This window comes from Echinops telfairi, unplaced genomic scaffold, assembly GCF_000313985.2.
Source record: "Echinops telfairi isolate 266 unplaced genomic scaffold, ASM31398v2 ScPeMD7_7469;HRSCAF=8507_0, whole genome shotgun sequence".
In the NCBI taxonomy this organism is placed as follows: domain Eukaryota; kingdom Metazoa; phylum Chordata; class Mammalia; order Afrosoricida; family Tenrecidae; genus Echinops; species Echinops telfairi.
In genome coordinates this window covers 40,631,779-40,652,343 of record NW_022111372.1, presented here as the reverse complement: position 1 = coordinate 40,652,343, position 20,565 = coordinate 40,631,779, and the positions used below count along the sequence as shown (strand labels likewise).

At 47.5% G+C, this 20,565-nt stretch overlaps 1 protein-coding gene across 1 annotated transcript in view; it reads right to left on the bottom strand.

The window, feature by feature from the left end:
• PCNT (pericentrin) overlaps window positions 1-20,565 on the bottom strand; it is a 127,985-nt gene that overhangs the window by 21,293 nt on the left and 86,127 nt on the right. Inside the window, exons 30-37 of the mRNA XM_045284550.1 lie at window positions 18,238-19,146; window positions 17,253-17,444; window positions 15,287-15,973; window positions 13,989-14,091; window positions 6,993-7,147; window positions 3,601-3,780; window positions 2,772-2,942; window positions 2,026-2,224 (exon numbers count right to left, since the gene is read on the bottom strand). Coding sequence (XP_045140485.1) covers window positions 2,026-2,224; window positions 2,772-2,942; window positions 3,601-3,780; window positions 6,993-7,147; window positions 13,989-14,091; window positions 15,287-15,973; window positions 17,253-17,444; window positions 18,238-19,146 — 2,596 coding nt within the window. The remainder of the gene's footprint in view (window positions 1-2,025; window positions 2,225-2,771; window positions 2,943-3,600; window positions 3,781-6,992; window positions 7,148-13,988; window positions 14,092-15,286; window positions 15,974-17,252; window positions 17,445-18,237; window positions 19,147-20,565) is intronic.

Here is a 20,565-nt window from a genome sequence, read left to right as displayed (position 1 = left end):
CCTAGGAGGCGGGAGACCCCTCTCTCTGCTCACTCCCTGGAAGACACTGAAGCTGACAAGACATATGGAACTACGCTAGAGCCCTGAGCGAGAGAAGCCACATAGACCTACCCTGATGCAACCAGACCTTGGAAGCTGGAGAAGCCACGTAGAGACCCCTGCCAGCACTGAGATGCTTACAACGCCACTGGATCCAAAGACTGTCTACCCACTGGCCTGTGATCGTCCTGCATTCGGCATCACTGCATGTGCTTCGTGAGTCTGAAGAGGACTTTATAGATTGGTATTGGACATATATAGGCTAATATTGGACTTATGGGCGTGGACTGGGTTGGGAAGCTTTCTTAATGTACAATTGGGATGGTTTCTTAATTGGGATGCTTTCTTAATGTACAATTACCCTTTAAATAAACCTCTCTCTTATACACATTTGAATCTATATGGATTTGTTTCTCTAGTCTACCCAGACTAATACATTGGTTCTGAGGGATTTATCTGTCCTGGAGTCACTGTGTTTCAAGCTCTTGTCTGTACCAGTATACATGCTCTGATCTAGCCTGATTTGTAAGGTAGAACTAGGGTCATGACAGTGGGAAGGGATGAAGCATTAAAGAACTAGAGGAAAGTTGTATGGTGAAATTTCTTAATATGCCTTTTCTAACCAAGGCTCTGTAACTCTCACCAAATGACTGGGCAGGACTAAGCAAACAGGCGTGTACAACATTGAGAGAAGGGATTGGCCGATTTTCATTACCACTCCCTTGACTGTAAGGGTGAACCATCTTCGAAGCCGCAGAGAGGAACTCAAGGAGCCTGGACGAACACATTCAGGATCTGTCTGAAGTGGCAGAGCCACTGAGCGCAGACGTGTCAGAGACTGTGACATGGAGACTCAGAGAAGCAGCTCGGGCTGTGGGTGCCTTCTCTGCATTTGGCCCCAGAACGCGGAAGCGTGGGACAGGCAAGAGAGGTGCAGCCCTTGGGACCACGTGGACGAGAGACTGAGGACAGGCGAGAGACCTGGCATTTGACTGAGGAGACCAATGACTATATCCTTCCAGTGTGCTGATCCTGCCTGGTGGTAACCTATTGACCTCCCTAATAAACCTCCTAATGGTGAGCATCGTTGCTAAGTTCTGTGTGGCTAGTGCCATGAATTCCCGAACCCAGCAGAGATGCAGAGTGGCATGGAAGGAAGGGACAACGTCAGAACAGGTAAAGGCAGCTGGACTGTGGAGCTTTGTCTGACTACTGCCTCACGGCGATCAGGAAGCCAGAGGTCAGACATCTTCACTTTCGTGCTGTTTACCGCAGACACGCGCGAGAATCAGGCAAGGATGTCACTCTCGGGGGTCTGAGTACACCACACTCAGAGCCTGAGGCAGTGCAACAAAGTACAAGGTAGAAGCCAAGGGACAGAAAGCCAAGGTACCATCTGTGCTCAGAAAAGGTGGCCGCCTTCAAATGCAATGACCCCACACAATGCTGCTGACCTGGTACAGGCCCCAGAAATCTTCTAGAAAGAAACCTGGTCCTGCATTGTGGTCCTGGCTACCTCCCTCTGAGCCCCAGCACCCAAGGAAGACAGCAGTGCTATCAGTCAGGTCTCACAATGACACACCTGCTCTTTCCAAAACCCCAACCAAACTCTAAGCCACTGAACCGAGTCCGTCCCACAGCAATCCTACAGGACAGAGCAGAACCAGAGGAGACTAACTCTTTATGGGGCTGGAAAGCTTCATCTTTCTCCGAGAGTGGCCGGTGGTTTAGAACTGCTAACTTTGCAATTAGCAGCCTGTGTAACCACCTCACCAGAGAGGTTCTACTGTTGCCTTCAGAACAGTGTGATGCAAGTACTGCGGACAGGCAGCTTTCATGTACTGGCTCTCATAGCTGACGTGGGCGCACCCAGGAGCCTCTGGTAGCCGTGCCCCCCACTGGTGTCCCCCACTGACTAGGTCCATGCTAGCGGCCAAGTGCATGGTGCCTGGATACACAAACACCATGGGGAAGGTGCCTACCTACCTTGTCTGCGCAGCTGGTGTTCTTGGCGGCTCCCTCGGGCCTCTGCACTGGTGAGTGCTGCGCAGAGCTGCTGCAGCTTTTCCTGGTTCTGCAGGTGTGTCATGCGCAGCTGGGCACGCAGGGCCTGAATCTCAGACAGCAGGCTCCTCCGGTCAGACAGGCAGAGTGATTCTGCAGACATGTCCTGCAGGGCACCCTGCTGACAGAGGACAAGGAGGTAAAGAGACAGGTACCATGGGTAAGAAGGGGGGTGACTCGGGAGAAAGGAGGCTGAGCAGGAGCCCACCTGTCCCAAACCCAAGTTCTTCATGGAACAAGGACCACACCTTGCTGAGCACTGAGGACCAGGGGCAGGATGAGCAACAAAGCCCCACATGCAGCAGTCACCTACATCCCTGGACCCGCCAGCTTGCCAGCCAAGCCACTTATACCAGCCACAATGCTGCCCAAGTCATGGATACAAGGAGACCACCTCCCATGCCTGGGTGGACTGGTAGGAAGAGGGATCTCACATGGACAGTCGGTTCTGACACACTGTGGGTCTATTCCCTGAGCTCTGGGGAAGGCTCAGTGGTCCTCGTGGAGGGAGGTGGGGATGAGGCATGCACTGCTTCCCATGTGTGCACCCAGTCACCCCAAGCAGTGAGTGCACAGCGGACATTGCCACAAGCAAAGTTGAGTCATAATGCGAAGGCAAACATGCACCTAAGAGGTGTACCCTCCCCCACTCCCCAAGATCCCCATACCTGCTCCCAGACAACCTTTTCCAGCTTCTCAAGCAGGGAGCTGCTGTCCCCTGGCTCATAGTTGCCGAGTCGGGACTGCAGCTCGATGCCTAGAGCATGCCGCTCCTTCTCGAACGCCTCCTGCAAGGCTCGCAGTAACACTCCTCTCCAGTCCACACACACGTCCGGTTTCTGAAACGGAGGCATCGTCCTTCTCTCACACTGTGGCCTATGGGCAGAGCCACTGAGAGAGAGGAGACCCACTCTTCCAGGGAGCCCACACTGCACCCTCAAAGTCCTAAGGAAGGGCCCAACTGCCAACTGATCATAATGAGGGGGCACTATGGGCCCTCAAAGTGCCCTCAGGATGCCAATGTGAAGCAGTGCTTGAGGGCAGCAGGTATAGGTGAGTGGGCTGCAGCCCTCCGCACAGAACCACCAGCAAGGGGCAAGTGGCAGCACACAAGGCCCAACAAGGAGTTTAGGGAATGCCTGGACTTAGAGAGCCCTGACTGGAGGGTCACAGTTAGTCATACCCATTGCATGTTATATCTTCTGAGGCAGGGACAGGAGCCAGGCTTCATCTGCAATAGGGCCAATGCCCAGCAATGAGTTCCTCTTGGTGCCTACTTACCCTTCTCTCATGTCACCCACCCGAGAGCCCATTCCCAGGACCATTGCCCATCCCAGGGCCCCACTATTTGACCAAGACCACCAGCTATACTCAGTACGCTCCTGGAAAGAGGAGGGAGCATGTGCTACAGCAGAATCACTTTTCCCCATAACGTGGCCTGGCACCAGCAGCACTGCTCAGCACCTAAGGGAGTCCGCTGCCACTGCTCTGCCCTACCTTCTCTCCTTTCTGGGGTGCTCCGAGGGCCGGCAGTGCCTCCATCAGGCCCGGCCCCTCCCCCGGAACATGCTCCCGCATGGTGCATGGCTCTCCCCTGCCCATCGTGCTGGGAGGGCCCCGGTGCTCAGAAAGGGCCAGAATGTGATGGCTTTCATCAGACACCATTTTCAGCATCGCCTGCAATAAAGTGTCAGGTCAAAGAGGATAGTTGGCCTCAGCCCTGGGGGTGTAGAGACCCTCCAACCACCTACCCAGCAGTGAAGAGCAGGACCCTTGCCCACTGGGGGCAATGCAGCCTTCCCCATACTTTTCTAATAGCCAGTGGGCACAGCATTCACTTGTCCAGTCGTCACCCCTGGCAGGCACTGAGTTTGTTTCGGCCTTTGTGCTACTGAGTAGTACTGTGATGAGCTTAGGTTTGCATAGGTCAGCTGGTGCCATTTTTATGAATTCCCTTGGGTATATACCTGGTGGTGGATTGTGGCAACTCTACCTTTAGTTGTTTTTTTTTTAGGAATTGCCAAGTATTTTCCAAAACAGTTGTCTTATTTTGTATTCTCACCAGCAGTGGATGAGGACACATCCCCTCTGTTATTTTGTGGTTTTGTCCCCTTTTTTCTCATCTTGACCACCCTGTTGCTGCTGTTAGGTGCCGTCTCACAGCAACAGAAAGCGGGCCGACACACTCCTCTCTCATCCTCCATCTAGGAGCAGAGAGGACAGGAGAGCCCCCCAGGGTCATGCCAGCGCTGAAACTACTCACAAATGATTGTCATTATTGTACCCATCAGAACTGATAGGGCCAGGAACATGGAATAATAAGCAATGAAGACTTGTATCCAAGTGAGGGGTCTGGGCAGGCAAGTGACCCAGGTCCAACCAGTGAGAGAGGGGGCCCTCTGGTGAGCAGGCATCATTGTGTACCAGGCTGTACTCTCTGTCAGGCTTTTGGAGGTGCTGCAACCACAAGGAACAGTGGCAGGGACACACTGATGGTCGCCAGCCCAGGAGCACACCCAAGTCATGCTGGGACTATCTGGGGCGCCAAACAAGAGCCTCTCGAGCATGTGTCCACCAAGCCAGGGCTAAAGAGTAGTTGGTACTCTAATCACTAAATGGGCAAATTTCACTTTGGGGAAGGGGTGGGGGGAGGGAAGAAATTTATTAAATGTCGGTTCTTTTCTAAAACATGCATTTGTGCTTCTGGGCTGGGTTTCTCCACACACTACCCAGTGTTTGCCACCTTCTGCCTCAAAGGGGAGACCATGACCACCTGCAGAGTGGTGCTGACAGAGGACAGGTCCACACCTCAAACCCACATCAATACACGCCTCACTGTCATCTCTTAAGAGCCTAAAGGATGAAACAAAAAAATACAATCACTTCCCAAAATGTTTTACTCCCTGAATTAAATTCGGAAATAATGCTAGTTTGCCTCCCTTATAATTCATTAAAAAATGTGTATGCATGGGACAACTGTGCATCCTGCTGTATGACAGACTCCACAAGGTGGAGCAGGCCCTGGCTCCAGGACTGTGGTGCCCCGTCAGGGTCCTTGCTCCTAAGTCAGCCTGGAGCTCTTCATGACAGTTACTTTCCCTCTTAAAGACTTCTGAGGCAGGAAATGAAAACCAATACTAGGTCACTGGCTAAATGACCGATACTATCAACAGAATTACCTTATGCCCCATGGAGATGATGTATAATGTCCAATAAAATGGTAATGCTGTCTCTAAAATATATTATATAAAAAATATATAAATGATAGATACATGAACACATTGATGACTTACATTTAATCTGAGCCCTAATCTGAGAACAGTTAGTTCTTATGACATGGCCCTACTCAATATGGAGAGATCACTGGTAATATAGGGTGCCATAGCAAAGTGTGCTGAAGAAATGAGATGGTGCCCAACTATTAGAAAGAAAAGCACCTGAGGTCTTTAAAGGCATATAGCCATCTAAGTGAGACAGCAACTCAGTCCACAAGGAGAAAGCACAGCAACCTGTGGGATCCAAGGATTATAAATAATAAAATCCAAATCCGGAGGAGAAAAGTGTATCAGAGCTTGTATTCTCTACAATCAGTTTGCAGTGGACTATAGCTGACAGTGGAAGTCCAAAGTCCATGTGCAGGATCCCCCACACACCCCCAATGGATAACGTCTCTGGTGAATCCCCTATGTTCAGGGATGTGGATACCCGTTCTATCAGACGGAAAACAGTAAAGTCGAAAATGGCAGATGCAGTTAAGGTAAAATGTAACATCTTATCATCTCATCTTCCTTTTGACTCAGTTTAAATTTGTTCCAGTTTGTAATATTTTCTGTTTTCTTTTAACTAAGGATGTTCTCTGTTTTATTTTAACATTGTTGTTAAGGTCTGTTTCTTGAATTTGTTTTGTATGTTTTCTTTATATGAACCCAGAATAGGTAAATCTATAAAGACAGCAACTGGATTAATCATTACCTAGAGACATGGCAAGGGAGTTTGGGGGGAAATGGGGAGCTAACACCAATAACTATGAAAAAGAAGAAATATTTCAAAATTGATTATGATGATTATACAACTCTTCTTAATACGACTGAACTACTGAATTATATGATATGTGAATATATATGTATGCAAAAAAAAACAAACAACTGCTGAAAGTTAAAACAAAGCAAGACAAAAAACAGTGCTGGCTAGTGGAACCTCTGAATCAAGAGTGTAACAGTTACATATTGACTTGGGTTCCCCCAAAAGACAAATGCTTCCATCACTGTACTGGTGAACAGGCTTTCTACGGAAAATAGTGCCCTTCTTTGTAGATGTCATTAGCTGACATAAAGTTCATACTGGTAGAGTGTAGGTTCTAATCCTACATGAGATATACTTATTGAAAAAGCACATTCATTATTAAACAAATCACAGGTTTGCGAAGATACACCTATAAGCCAAGAAATGGCTACCAGATGCTAGAAGAGAGGAGGAAGGATCTTCCTCTAGGGCAGTGGTTCTCAACCTTCCTAATGCCACGACCCTTAATACAGTTCCTCATGCTGTGGTGACCCCCAACCATAAAATTATTTTCGTTGCTACTTCATAAGTGTAATTTTGCTACTGTTAGGAATCGAGTGACCCCTGTGAAAGGGTCGTGTGACACTGCCCAAAAGGGTCGCGACCCACAGGTTGAGAGCCGCTGCTGTAAAGCCTCACAAGTGCATGAGCCTGAATTCTGAGACAATAAATCTCTGCTCCTTCGAGCCGCTCACTGGCGATCTCTCCCTACAGCAGCTGCAGGGCATTCAGACAGGGGCACCTATGTGACACAATGTTGGGTTCGAGGGTTTTCTGGATCTCAAAGATGCACCCAAAGACTCACACTGCTTTTTATCATCCATTACCTGCACTTGCTTCGCATGAACCTCCCTCTCCTTCATTGCTACCGGTAACAGTTGATGCCTTCCAGACTTCTGAGAAGAAGCTGCGAGACTATCAAGGGGAGCTTCAGTTCGTTCTGAATCTTCGTTTAGTCTCTCTCCCAAACCTGAGCCGTCACCTAAAAACAAATGCCACAAAATTAGGGTCTAAAGTCTTTACAAGGACACCCCCCCCCAGGCAAAGGCGAAGATACCTGGGGTTGGGGTTCAGAAATACACACTCTCTGAGTTCTGGGGCTGTGGTGCTGCAGAAAGAATTTTCCTAAGGAAAATTACACAGACATGGAGGTGCAACTCTTCCCCTCCAGCACAGGTCCAATATGCCAGCACTGCAGAAGAGGAGAAACACCAGGCTCGCAGCCGTCAGGACTTCCCACCAACAAGAGGTGGGAGGGCAAGTAGGTGAGCAGGTTTGACTAGAAGGTGAGGTTGCCTGATCTAAAGTGTGTGTGTGTGTGTGTGTGTGTTGGGGTGGGGGTGGGAGTGGACACGACCCTGGAAGAGCCTGAAATTAGAAAGTGTCAGATACCTCTTGAGGAATGTTTGAAAACAGAGAATTCAAAGTCTATGGGAAGTGTGTAGGTCATTGGCACATTTCTCTAAGCCTTCCCATCCACTGACTTCCTATAAACACTCAGAGTTTCCTTTTTGGGCAAGGAGAGCTAGAAAGATTGGCCTGGAGCATGCAGCTTAGCAAAGGAGGGAGCAGCATTAGTGAGAAACAGGACAAGACCTTCTAGTTTCTCCTCTTGATTAACAATCCACATTCTGGCAGGTTGGCAGGTTTACATCCTGGCAGAAAAGGAACCTCAGAAAGCCCAGCGTACTGATGGTGGGGTTCACGGTGCTACCAGTGGCCCTCCATACTGTGCGCTCAGAGTCCGGAGCACCATCTGCAGCCAAGCCCTCAGGCATGTGAAGAAAATGCCCTGACACCAGAGACAAGAGCAAAACAAGGGAACATGGGAAAGAAATTGGGTTCATGGGACAAACAGAGGGAGAAAAAACACTATGCTATCTTCAGAGAAGGACCAAACTCAAAGGAAGAATGGGCATATTTTCCATGAAAGAACCGGGAGCTACAAAAGGAATGGTCAGAGAAGAAGGAATGCTTAGAATTTAAAAATGAGAGCAGAAATAAAAAAACAATCAGTCCAAAGGTCAGGAAGTTCTAAAAGTCTCTTAGAAATGAGAATATAGAAGAAAGCAGAAAAATACTCAGTTCCGGAGTTTAATATATGATTAGTGAGGATTTTCTCACGAGAGAGAGAGAAAACTATAGGAGAACTTGTCACAGTAAAGTACAAGATGATTCTTGGAGCTATGGACTCGTAGAGCTGCAGTTGCTCAGTGAAGACAATGGGCAGGTGGGGGGCAGGTGAGAGGGAGGACGGATGTGAACAGGACATGGCCGGGACATAGGTCAGGCCTCCCACACTGCACAGAGCTAGTTTCTGGCCCCAGCACCAGGATCAGGCCAAAACTCGCAGTATATATATGAGGAAACCAAGGAGAAGTTGAAATATGAAAGTTCTCCCTAAAATAAGCACTGCTGTGCACCTGTCCTCCAAGAGCCCAGAAAACAAGCTTGTAGCGAAAAGAGTCTCAGTCAAGAGGACACAGCTTGTCATTCGGAAGTGAAGGCCGCGTGTGGGAGGGGCTTTCCAGAGGGTTCTGAGCAGCCAGTGAACATCCAACTTGAGATCGATAAAATGGTTGGACAAGAATGAAAATGTAACCTATGCATGACACAAGCCTGCTATAACTACAAAGCACATGCTTTGTTGGAATATCAATGCTTCACAGATTTGACAGGAGACAGGCCTCTCTTAGGAGATAAGAATAAATGTATATGGATTTAACAGCTCAGTTCAAACATGCTATTTCAGTAGCAGGTGTGTGTTGAGTGATTCTGAAGGGCTCTCAGAGCATCTAGGTGTAAGTCACCTGGAGCGAGAATTTAGATAACATAACAAATAGAAGTTGGTTGAAAACAGCCTCTTTTAAAGTGGACTTGTACCTGCATGCTGTGATTAAAAAAAAAAAGAGGGTAAATTTCTCTAAGCTGGCCTCAAGACATAAATTGTCCAATTTCTGACCTTTAAGAAAAGATGCAGCATGCTAATTTTTGTTAGATATAACACCAGCTGGTCCTTAGCCAGACAAGATCACATACATGGGTGGTTCAAAGAGTTCATGAAAAAAATCTGTTAACTTAAAAAAAAAAGTTTTATGGACATAGAAATAACATATCAGGAAGGCTCTAAGATAGATGTGGTGGTGATTGTACAACTACCCTTAATGTGATTATGTGCCAATCAAACTACTGGGAAATAAACAAATGGATGGATAGACAGATAGATAGATAGATAGATAGATAGATAGATAGATAGATAGATAGATAGATAGATAGATAAAGAGCATTGACAAGCACAGATGTCAGTTTGAGGACTCAGGTGTAACTGACTCAAGCCAGGGAATGTTGAATCACCTCACACGCATGTGAAAGTTGGGTACTGAATAAGGAACGCTGAGGAAAAGTCAATGCACTTGAATTACTATGCTGATAAAATATATCAAAAGTACCACGGACTGCCTACAGCACACCCTCTCCACCCCCCCAAAAAAACTACCTATCATATACTTCAATAGTTCAGTTATATTAAAGAGTTGTACAATCATCAGTTCTAGAACATTTTCTTCCTTCTTGAACTCATTGTTATTAGCTGCCCATTTCCATCCAACTTCTTCTTTCATGTGCCTAATAAGTCTTAATCCAATTAGTTACTGTCTCTATATATTTGCCTATCCTGAATTTCATATAACGGAAAGCATAAAACAAAAAACAGCGCGCGCACACACACACACACACACACACACACACACACCAATAATAGCAAAACAAACCAGAGGAAAACCTCAATGGAAAACAAGGCAGGAAATATTAAAAACTAAGAACAAATTTTAAATGGGTCAAAAGGAAGCTCAAATGATAAGGTGTTAGATTTTAACCTAACTGGCTCTGCAGCAATCCATTTTCCAGTGCACTCTGCATGACAGCAAGGCTACTCACATCCCTGGGCTGTGGTCTGAGGGGATTCACCAGGGGCTTCCTCCATGTATATTTCCCCTCCATTTTTTCTTAATATGAAACAACTTTAAAATCAGTCAAAAAAGGCGAACAAACGGCCATCTAGCTCAGAAGCAACAAAGCCCACATGGAAGAAGCACACCAGCCTGTGTGATCACGAGGTGCAGAAGGGATCAGTTATCAGGCATCAAAGAACAAAAATTCACATCAATGTGTGCTCACTTCCCAGATATGATCTCTGAAGACAAATGTGTGCATAAGCATATGTGGTGAAGAAAGCTGATGGTGCCCGGCGATCAAAAGATAGAGCATCTGGTGTCTTAAAGGCTTGAAGGTAAACAAGCGGCCATCTAGCTCAGAAGCAACAAAGCCCACATGGAAGAAGCACACCAGCCTGTATGATTGCAAGGTGTCGAAGGGATCAGGATCAGACATCAAAGAACAAAACATCATATCATGTAAACGAGGGGGAGTGCGGAGTAGGGACCCAAAGCCCATCTGTAGGCAACTGGTCATCCCTTACAGAAGGGTCTCAGGAAGGAGAAGAGCCAGTCAGGGTGCAGTGTAGCAAAGATGAAACATGCAACTTTCCTCTAGTTCCTAAATGCCTGCCCCCTTTTCCCCCATTATCATGATCCCAATTCTACCTTACCTAGACCAGAGGATGTACATTGGTACAGAAAGGAACTGGAAACACAGGGAATCCAGGATGGATGATCCCTTCAGGGCCAGTGGTGAGAGTGGTGATACAGGGAGGGTGGAGGGAGGGTGGGGTGGAAAGGGGGGAACCAATTACAGGGATCTACATATAACCTCCTCCCTGAGGGACAGACAACAGAAAAGTGGGTGAAGTAAGACGTCAGACAGTGTAAGCTATGACAAAATAATAATTTATAAATTATCAAGGATTCATGAGGGAGGGGGCGCAGGAAGGGGGGGAATGAGGAGCTGATGCCAGGGACTTAAGTGGAGAGCAAATATTTTGAGAATGATGAGGGCAACAAATGTACAAATGTGCTTTACACAATTGATGTATGTATGGATTGTGCTAAGAGTTGTATGAGACCCTAATAAAAATTTTTTTAAATGAGTTAAAAAGGAGATCAAATGATAAGGTATTAAATTAACATTTTGGCCTAACTACATTTGTCATAAATCAAATTTACAATGTCCAATAGCAAGGCTACTCGCATCCCTCTACTATAGTCAGAGGGGATTCACAGGAGGTTAAATACATGTAGGGACCCTGCAGATAAGTATTGGGCTTCCGTTATTTTTTAATCCAGTTTTTGTAAGAAATTTTGAAGCCGTCAGGTATAAAGACTGAATGTCTATTCACTCAACAGGAGGAGGTAGAGAAAAAATCTCTCTCTCCAGACTGACTTGCTCTGAAAACACCCCATGCCATAGAAGAACAGAGAGACTTTGACCACCAACCTTGTCCCTTGTCCCCCGGCTCCAGGGACCTCCGCCGCGGAGAGCAAGCTAGGGTCATCAAGCCTTCCTCCAAGACCGCTCATTAGAGGTAAAAGCCCAAACTGAAGATTTGGATAACCGAACTTTTTGGACAACCTATCCAAATATAACCATTGGATGACCTTATATTGTTCTCACTTTCTGATCCTAATGGAACATCTTGTCTTAACTGTGTGATGTGCCATAATTACCAGACAATAAACCACATGAGTTTACGCATGATATCTTGCACATTGCTCTATATACTTAAAAAAAAAAAGACAACCTCATGGGACAAGGACATTTTAGATGAAATAAACACTAGAACAGATTCTGAGAGTTAGAAACAGGTTCTCTGCAGAGAATGGCCATCAAGAACAGGGCATGAACAAAGACCACTGAGGCTGCAAAAACCTTGCATAATCATTCAACTTGAAAACGGTGTTATGAGTTGAAATATATGAAAATGAAGATGCTGCTTGCTCTGTTTGGCAAACACAATAAAATTCCCAATGAACTACATAGATTTCACTGTGTTGTGTTTTCCAAAGCACTGACTGAACTCACCATGATCTTTAAAATCAAAATGATTCAGAAAGTGATGAACTTATAAAGAGAAACAAGTAACTATAGGAAAAAAAGATATGGAGAATGACCATTTGGCAACCACTGTAGGACAACTGGCTCAGCTGGATTACCAATAGATGTTGAAACAGAGGCACACATTAGACTAAGAGAATACTATAGCTCTCAAATGGCCTGCCCATAGTGTACTTATCCACTGAAAAAAGAGATAAGAAATTGGGGGTTAGGGGGAGAAAAAAAAGGGGGGAGTTGGGGGGAGGAAAAAAAAGATAAGAAATCATTAAAACCTGGCAGACCCCACTGCAGCCGCCAGGTGATCAGAGCTGGCAACCCAGCCCAGGGCAGGGTCTTCTGAGCCCCATTTACATGAGAAGAAGTCAATTGTTGTTTCCTTCCTGTTTGTGTTTTGTTTGATTTTCTGTGTATGAAATTCAGGATTGGTAGATCTACAGAAACTAACTGGAATGTTAACTTCCTGGAGGCGTGGCAGGGAAGGATGGGGGGAATGAGGAACTAACAACAAATACGAGAAGATGATGTTCTGAAACTGATTGTGGTGATGATAGCACAGATCTTCTTAATGTGATTGGACGATTAAACTGTATGATATGTGAAGTATATGCCAGTAAAAGTATTACAAAAAAGGGACTTGTGGACTGGTGCAGCTGAAAGGCCGTGCTGCACAGTGACCCTCTCCACAGACCAAGCAGCTGTTTCAGTCTGGAGGCAATAGATGAGCAGGCTAGTAGAACCAGTAGGACCACGCTGGGGCAGGCATGAATAGGAGCCGCTCCACCCTTGTTGGCCCCCAAAATAGGCCCCTCCTCACTATCAGCCTTAGGCCCAGGAACTGCTCCCCTTATCTGCCAGAAACATGTCCAAACTCTGGACACAACGCATCATCTGAGATGTTCTTTCTATAAAAACGTCATTGGAACAATTGGCAAAATCTGAGTCAGGTCAGTAGATGAGATAGATACTAGCTCTGTACCAGTGCCAACTCCCCTGTCCTAAGCGCTGTGCTGTGACCTCTGCTTCAGGAAAAACATGTTCTGCGTTTGCTTACACTCAAATGGTTCACAGAGAAAGTGAGAAACTATGTTAAAATGTTACCATTTGGGAAATCCAGGGAAAGGAGATACAAGAATTCTTTGTAGCAAGGAAGGAATGAGTACAGCAGAATAGCACCGAAAAAACACACACAACATTCCTCTAGTTTTAATGCTTCCCCCACCCCACCGCTATCATGTCCCCAGTTTTACCCTACAAATCCAGCTAGACAAGAGCTGATACAGTTAAGAGCTCTCAACTCATGGAATCCAGGACAGACAAACCCCTCAGGAACAGTAATGGGAGGTAGAGGGAAGGTGGGGGAGATGGGGGAGAAAGGGAGAACCAATCACAATGATAACAGAAATGTGGGTGAAGAAAGACAGCAAACTGTATAAGATATGAAAATAATAATAATTTATAATTTGTCAATGCCTCACAAGGGTGGAAGGGTCGGGGAGGGAGGGAAAAAAGGGAGCTGATAGCAAGGTCTCAATAGAAAGTAAATGTCTAGAAAAGAATGAGGGCAACATATGTACAAACATGCCTGATTCAATTGATATATGGATTGTGATAAGAGTTGTACAAGCCCCCAATAAAATGACTTAAAAAATATGTACAAATATGCTTGATACAAATGATGTATGGATTTTTATAACAGCTGTTAGAGCCCCCAATAAAATGTATTTATAAAGAAGTCTTTAAAAACAATTCTTTGTAGCATTCTATACTCCCAAATTGTCAAAGTAAAAGTTTATCCTAAAAAGATAATGACTCACTTTTTTCACTTCCACCACTTTTTCCTTCTAACTCAAGAGGAGATGATCTTAAGTTTTCTTGAGAACCAAAAGACGTTACAATAAAATCTTCGACATCTTTCTCCTGTTCAAAGAGGCAGACTGTTAAGTGGTCACAAAATAATAACTTGTCACGGAGCTAAAGTTGCAAATGGAAATCTTTTGAGTCAGTGGTTCTCAACCTGTGGGTTGCGACCCCTTTGGGGGTCAAATGACCCGATTCATAACAGTACCAAAAATTACAGTTATGAAGTAGCAACGAAAATAATTTTATGGTTGGGGGTCACCACAACATGAGGAACTGTATTAAAGTGTCGCAACATTAGGAAGGTTGAGAGCCACTGTTTTAAGTCCTGAAGTTACCATCTCCCAGCACAGAACCGGCAAGAAAGAATTCAGACTTGCAAGCACATTAAGGTCATATGTTTCTAATAATATAATTACTGAGTTTTACGCACAGCTCTTGAAACATTTTAAAATATCCACAAGCTAACTTTTCAGGCACTAATAATTTACATAAAATGACAATCTATGGAAACCCAAAATAACATTACAAATAACCTAAATTGTTTTTCATCTTACTCAAAACCAAACCCACTTCCATCAAGTTGATTCCAATGAACAGTGGCCCCATAGGGCAGAGCAGCTCGGCTCCACTGGGTTCCTGAGGCTATAAATCTTCATAGAAATAGAAAGTCTCCTCTTCCTCCTACCAGAGTGGCTGGTAGGTTTGAACACTGCACCTTGTGGCTAGCAGGCAATATTTATAACCCACCACACCACCAGGGCTCCTTATCTTATCCAAGATACTTAAGATCTTAAGACTGCTATGTTAGAAAAGCTTGCTATAACTCAACGATGTTGTTTTAAAAATTAACTCGTAAAATACGTGGTTTACTAAATGGCTACTACTAAGCATAAAGCATATTCTAGACAAAGAGCCTTTGTCAGGTGCAGTGAAATGTGGTCGTTAGTACGATGTGAAGTCAGTGTCGGCCCAGAAGGCAGGCCTGAGGTGAACCCAGTAGGGCCCATCCACCTCACGATTCCAGTACCAGTGAAATGACCTCACTGTTCTGATTTCATAGACTTGCAGAGTTAACACTCCTACACATAGTGCTGACCACAGGACCTGGACTGTTCTGAGGAAATGTCACTACTCCACCAGTGACGAACCAACAATGCACTACTGTGACATGGGGCAGTTTTCCAGGAACACCCTGTACCTCCACCCACAGGAGGGATGACACAAGGAAGGGCAAAGAAGAGGGGTTCCTTACCGCAGCCGTCCTCTCTACATGGTGGTGGGCTGTGGGGAGAGATGTGTCCAAAGCATGGGGATACCCTGTCCAGGGCAAGGCACTCCCCTTGGCTGTGGGTGCCGGGTAACAAAGGAGGCCAGAGCTATCTGCCTGGAGCACTGTGGAGTCTAGGCTGCACAGGCCCATGGCATCTGAGCAGGGTGTCAGAAGGCTAGGTGGGGGCTCCAGGCTGGAGTCCCTCCTGACAATCTCAGGTGAGCCCCAGGAAGACAGGTCCATTGTTTGCACCGGGCTCCTGAAGGGTGCCACACCCTTGGAGCGGTTGTGCAAACCAGCTTTTAAAGAGAACGGTGAGCTTTGTGCTTCTATTTTTTCATGAATGAGAACTGAAGTTCCAGTTTGTGTCGAAGGATCTGGATGTTCAATAACTTCCATTAGATCCCACGTGGGCCTGTGGGTATCAGATGTGTCAGCGGGAGGAGATCTGTCACTTGACTCATCGCTTTGAGAAACGTCATTGGAGCTGCTTTCTAGAGCAGGTGCCAAGTGTGCTGATGGTTGTACACATGTGGAACTTTCTGGACCCGTATCTTGAACAGTCATGGAACGGACCAGAGAAGCCAATCTCTTCTGAAGTTGTTTCACCTGAGTTAACAGGTCTACTTTCCGTGGCTGACCCTGATCTGCTCGTGGTTTCTCCTGACCCTGCAGGTAAGAAAGAAAGCACACACAAGCTGAATAAAACAGCGCACAGACTCCTGAACACGAAGATGGCCTCACAAAGAGCCGCAAGAGTCTGCGATGAGCAGTTACATCCTAATAACTCTTCAATATTTCAAATTATTTAATTCCACAAATTAAATTCCCAAATCAAGCTGAAAGCTGTATGCTTAAAAGGTAATTGCCATAGTTGCATCTTAATTTTCTAGGGACACATACTTTTTTGGTTAGAGATAAATTCAACGGTCTATACTACAGCACTGGAAAGACACAAAACTATGGTTTATATTACAAATTTGGAATTTCTTCTCCGTATGTTGTAAAATTTTGGTAATGGCTCACAGTGGTGTGACGGTTGGGCTTTCTCTTCAGACGGAAAGGTGATCGATCCCATGAGGAGAGGAAGAGGACAACTCCGCTGCACAGAATTCTGAAATGACTTTTCTGTGTGGAATGCTCCTCACAACCAAAAATAACCCCAAACGCACTGCCATCAAGTCTATTCCAGCTCAGAGACCCAGAGGACACGGTGGGGCTGCCCTGGTGGCTTCTGAGGCTGTGAATCTGTACAGGAGCAGACAGCCTCATCTTGCTCCTACAGAGGCTCAACGCAGAGCCCACCATGCCACCAGGGGCTCTGACATGTCACAAGGCGATGGATGGAATCAACATGTGGCACCGGCACCTCCTCTCAAAGTTGCCAGTCTGGCCAGTTGCTACGTGGACTTTGGGAGTCAGACCTTGAGGACTGAAAATTATTTGCATGGGTGGTCGACTTTGTGGACTGTAGCCTCGGGGTAAGATTGCATCCTGTGGCCTTCTCTGTGGCTAGGCAGGCTGCTTAGCCTGGGAAAAAAAACTGTATTGGGAGAAATTTAGAGCCAAAAGTGATTTGGCAGCAAATTTGGGCAAACAAGTAAACCAGTGATATGTGTGCCAACTGGGAGATAATCTCAAAGAGGTGTATCCATGGGTGAGGGGTCCCAGCCTGATCCTACAGTCCTGAGCCCTGGAGCCGTTAAGTCCTATTCATAAAGGACAAGTGATTGGCTACTCACTTGCTAAAAGGTGATTTGACCACAGCAAAAAAGTGCTTCCTAGAGCTTCTTAAATAATGCATGTGTGTTTCAAATGACATATGGCCAGATGATGCGACAGCATCACATGATAGTCTGGGGGCACCTAACTCCAAATGCACCCACTGCTCCCACCAGAAGGATGGGTTAGCCAGCTCTGTGAGCCCTTCCTGTGTCGCACAAAGTACCTTGTCCCGTCCCAGCCGGCTGCAGCCATCCTCTCTGCTCAGGCGCACCTCAGGCCTCACCAGGAAGAGCTCAGATGCCAGCTGCTTCTGGCAGGCAGCCAGCACGGACATCACGCTCTCCTGCCCCAGCTGACCTGCACCTCCTGGAGCCTCACCGGCAGGGGCAGGCTGCCGACGGTCCTTCCCAGGAATCTGTATTATTGGGGAGAGCAGGGGCAGAAGTGAGACACACTGGAATTAGAGGTGAGCCTGCCTGGTAGCTGGTGTGCAATAAGGTAGTTTGGGGACTGCCTAGACAGACTGCACTGACCACAGCACCCAGAGGTCAGAGGGGGTGACCATGGATTCCTTAGAGAACACCCCTCCCCATGAGATCCCAGAATACACTGGCCACAGAACTCTTGAGGTCTGACAGGATGACCTGAGCTACCCCAGAACACAACACCCACAGAAACCCAGAAGTCAAAGGGTGGGCATCAGGCCACCCTTTTCCAAAGCGGACAGAGTTCTGAGCATGTGGCACAACAGGAGCCATGTCCTTTGGTAGCACCCAGGCCCTGTGGTACCTCCTTGAAGGCAGGCTAGCACTAGGATGGCCCAAGGCCAACTGGGGGACGAAAACGAGAAGCCGGGACAGGCTGCTGTGGCACAAGGACACTCACAGATCTGATCCAGGGAGGTGCACAAAGGCAGGCCTCCGGCTCGGAGTCAGGGGGGGGGCAGGGAAACCTGGGCAGTGGGCTTGGCAGCGCTGACCCTTTCTATGGACCAGAGGACAGTCCTCAGGAGCTGACACCACGCACAGCTGTGGCAGTGAAGTGACACATAGTAAGACTAGAGCCATGGACACCGGCTGGGGGCCTCTACTCACAGACACCCACTGACAAAGAAATGAAGTTAAAGTAGTAAAGTAAGGAAAAACCCAGTCTCCCTCATCGAACCCTGTCCTCTGCCTTCCACCACATCCCAGGAAGGAGAAGCCTACCTGAGGGTCTCCAACATGGGGCACCAGACGCGCCAGCCTGCTGCCCTCATCCTGGTCTGAATCTTCACCACGCCCGGTCTCTACAGCCACCACACCCCTGGTGGTCCTGCATCCAGTGCTGCCCTCTCCAAGGATCTGGTGCCGGCCCAGCTCCCGCTGGCACCGCAAGAACCGCTGGCTCAGTGCCTGCAGCTGGCGGCCGAGACGCGCGCACTGCGTCCGCAGCACCTGCAGCTCCGGGGGCTCGGTTGCCTCAGTCCAGGACTGCCGCTCCAGGGCACGTCGGAACCCAGACACAGCAGCCAGCACAGCCTCCAGCTCTGCGAGACGGGCTGCCCTCTGCTTGCTCAATGCATTGATTTCTAGATCTTTCTTCGAAATCACTGCTTCCTTTTCTCTCAAAGTGTCTTCGAACTCTGCCAGGCGGGAGGCCAGTGCCTCCAGGGAGGACTCCTTAAGGGCCACGCTGTGCCTCAGCCCCGCCAGTTGGTGAGCAGCAGCACCCTCAGCAGCCCGCAGGCTCTGCCCTAGTGCCTCCAGGGCCTGGCGATGGTCACGCTCCTGCTCCTCCAGCAGCCGGCCCAGGGCCTCCTTGCCCATGAGCGCTGCCTCCAGCTCCGCCTGCAGCCCCTGCACGTGGGACCCTGGCTCCTTCAGGTCCTCAGCCACCTCCTCATGGACACCAAGCAGCCCTTGCTCCAGCTCAGTCTGAAGGCTTTCAGCTGCACTAGCTCGGATTTCCAGAGCCACAGGTCCCCGAGGAGAGAGCTCCTTTTGCAATTTCTCAATGACCTCGTGGAGCTGCTCAATTTCCTCTGCTTTCTCCCTCTGTAGTCGAGCTTGGTTCTCCTGCAGGGTCTCAACGATGAACTTCAGCTCTTCCACTTCAGGACTTCTGTTACATATAACCTGAGGAGAGAGCATATGTCACGGGCAAAGCAAATACACCAACTTCAGAATGCCTGTGCTGACTTGCAGTTCAGCCTAAGTTCCTCTTTAAAGAAGGGGAGACACTGCTCAGTTCAGAGACCCGGGCGGATGGCTCTGAGACCAAGCTCACTGGGCATCTGTTCTGTGATGCTCTCAGCAAATGGCCGCAAGGGACTTGAAAAACACTCCAGATAGCTACGGTCCAACTACGCCAGGCTAACACACAGGTCAAAATGACCAGCCCTGGGGCAGGCACTGCCACGATTCCAGTCTGCTCTCACACCAGGACAGACCCCATTGCACTGCCTGTCTGATCTGTCACTCAATAACACTCAGCTCACTGCTGCGGTGTAGACATTATCTCTCTGAATGTCCTGAAGGAGCACTTAAGATTTTAAGCTTCCTTCTAGTACTTTAAGAAGAATAAAGGTGAGAACTTACATTCACCAAGATGTGGAAACCACAGCCAGCCTCTCCAAGCCTGGCACCAGCACTGCAGCCCCAGCACTTCTCATAGGTGCTCTCCCATTTAATCCTCAACAGTTACAGCAAGAGCCAGTATTGCTCTCGCTTTCATGATAGCCCATTTGAAACTGAGAGATGAAATATCTTTCGAAACCAATGAGCTATTATGTGAGGAATCAGGACTGAAATTTGCGCCACTATGACTCTAAACGCCTTTCTCCTTAGATTATGCACCACTAGTAGAGGCTGAACAATAAAGAATTCAAGTCAATCTGCTTTCTGGCTAACACTTTTCAATACATTTGCGGTAGTCTATTTTGCTTCCTAAGAAAGTGGGTTGAAGCTACAGCTCTTAATTTCATTAGACCGACTTAAAAATGACATGGACGCAAACCCAACTGTGGCCCACAGTAAGGGCAACGGCAGGAAACCTGACTGGTGTTCAGTTTGGACTTTGGTAGGTACAATGGTGGGTATCAATCATACACGTTAGCATGTGTGGGCACAGTACTTTCCTTCAGCAAGAGAAAATGTAAAGGAGCCCTGGTGGTGTGGGGTCATGCGAGGGGCTGCTATAGAACAGCACCGGCTGAGAATTTTTATAGAAGCAAGCTGACACACGCTTCTCCAGGCGAGGGGTTGGCGGACTCACACCACTCGCCTTTCTGTTAGCAGCTGTGACCTTGAAAACTGAGCCGTCTGATAAAAGGGCCTTCCGAGAAAAGAAACAACTATTCATTTACACAGCAACATGGATAAATCTCCAATGCATATGTCAGAGGGCTTGATAGGGCATCTGTGGAAAAGGGAAAGCAACACAGGTTTGCAGAGCAGAATGGCCCGGCAGCGGCTGAGAGGAGGACAGGAAAGCACACTGCACCAAACACCGTGTGGGAGCGCTGGGGCCGTTCCGTCCTGACGTGCATGTGTCAG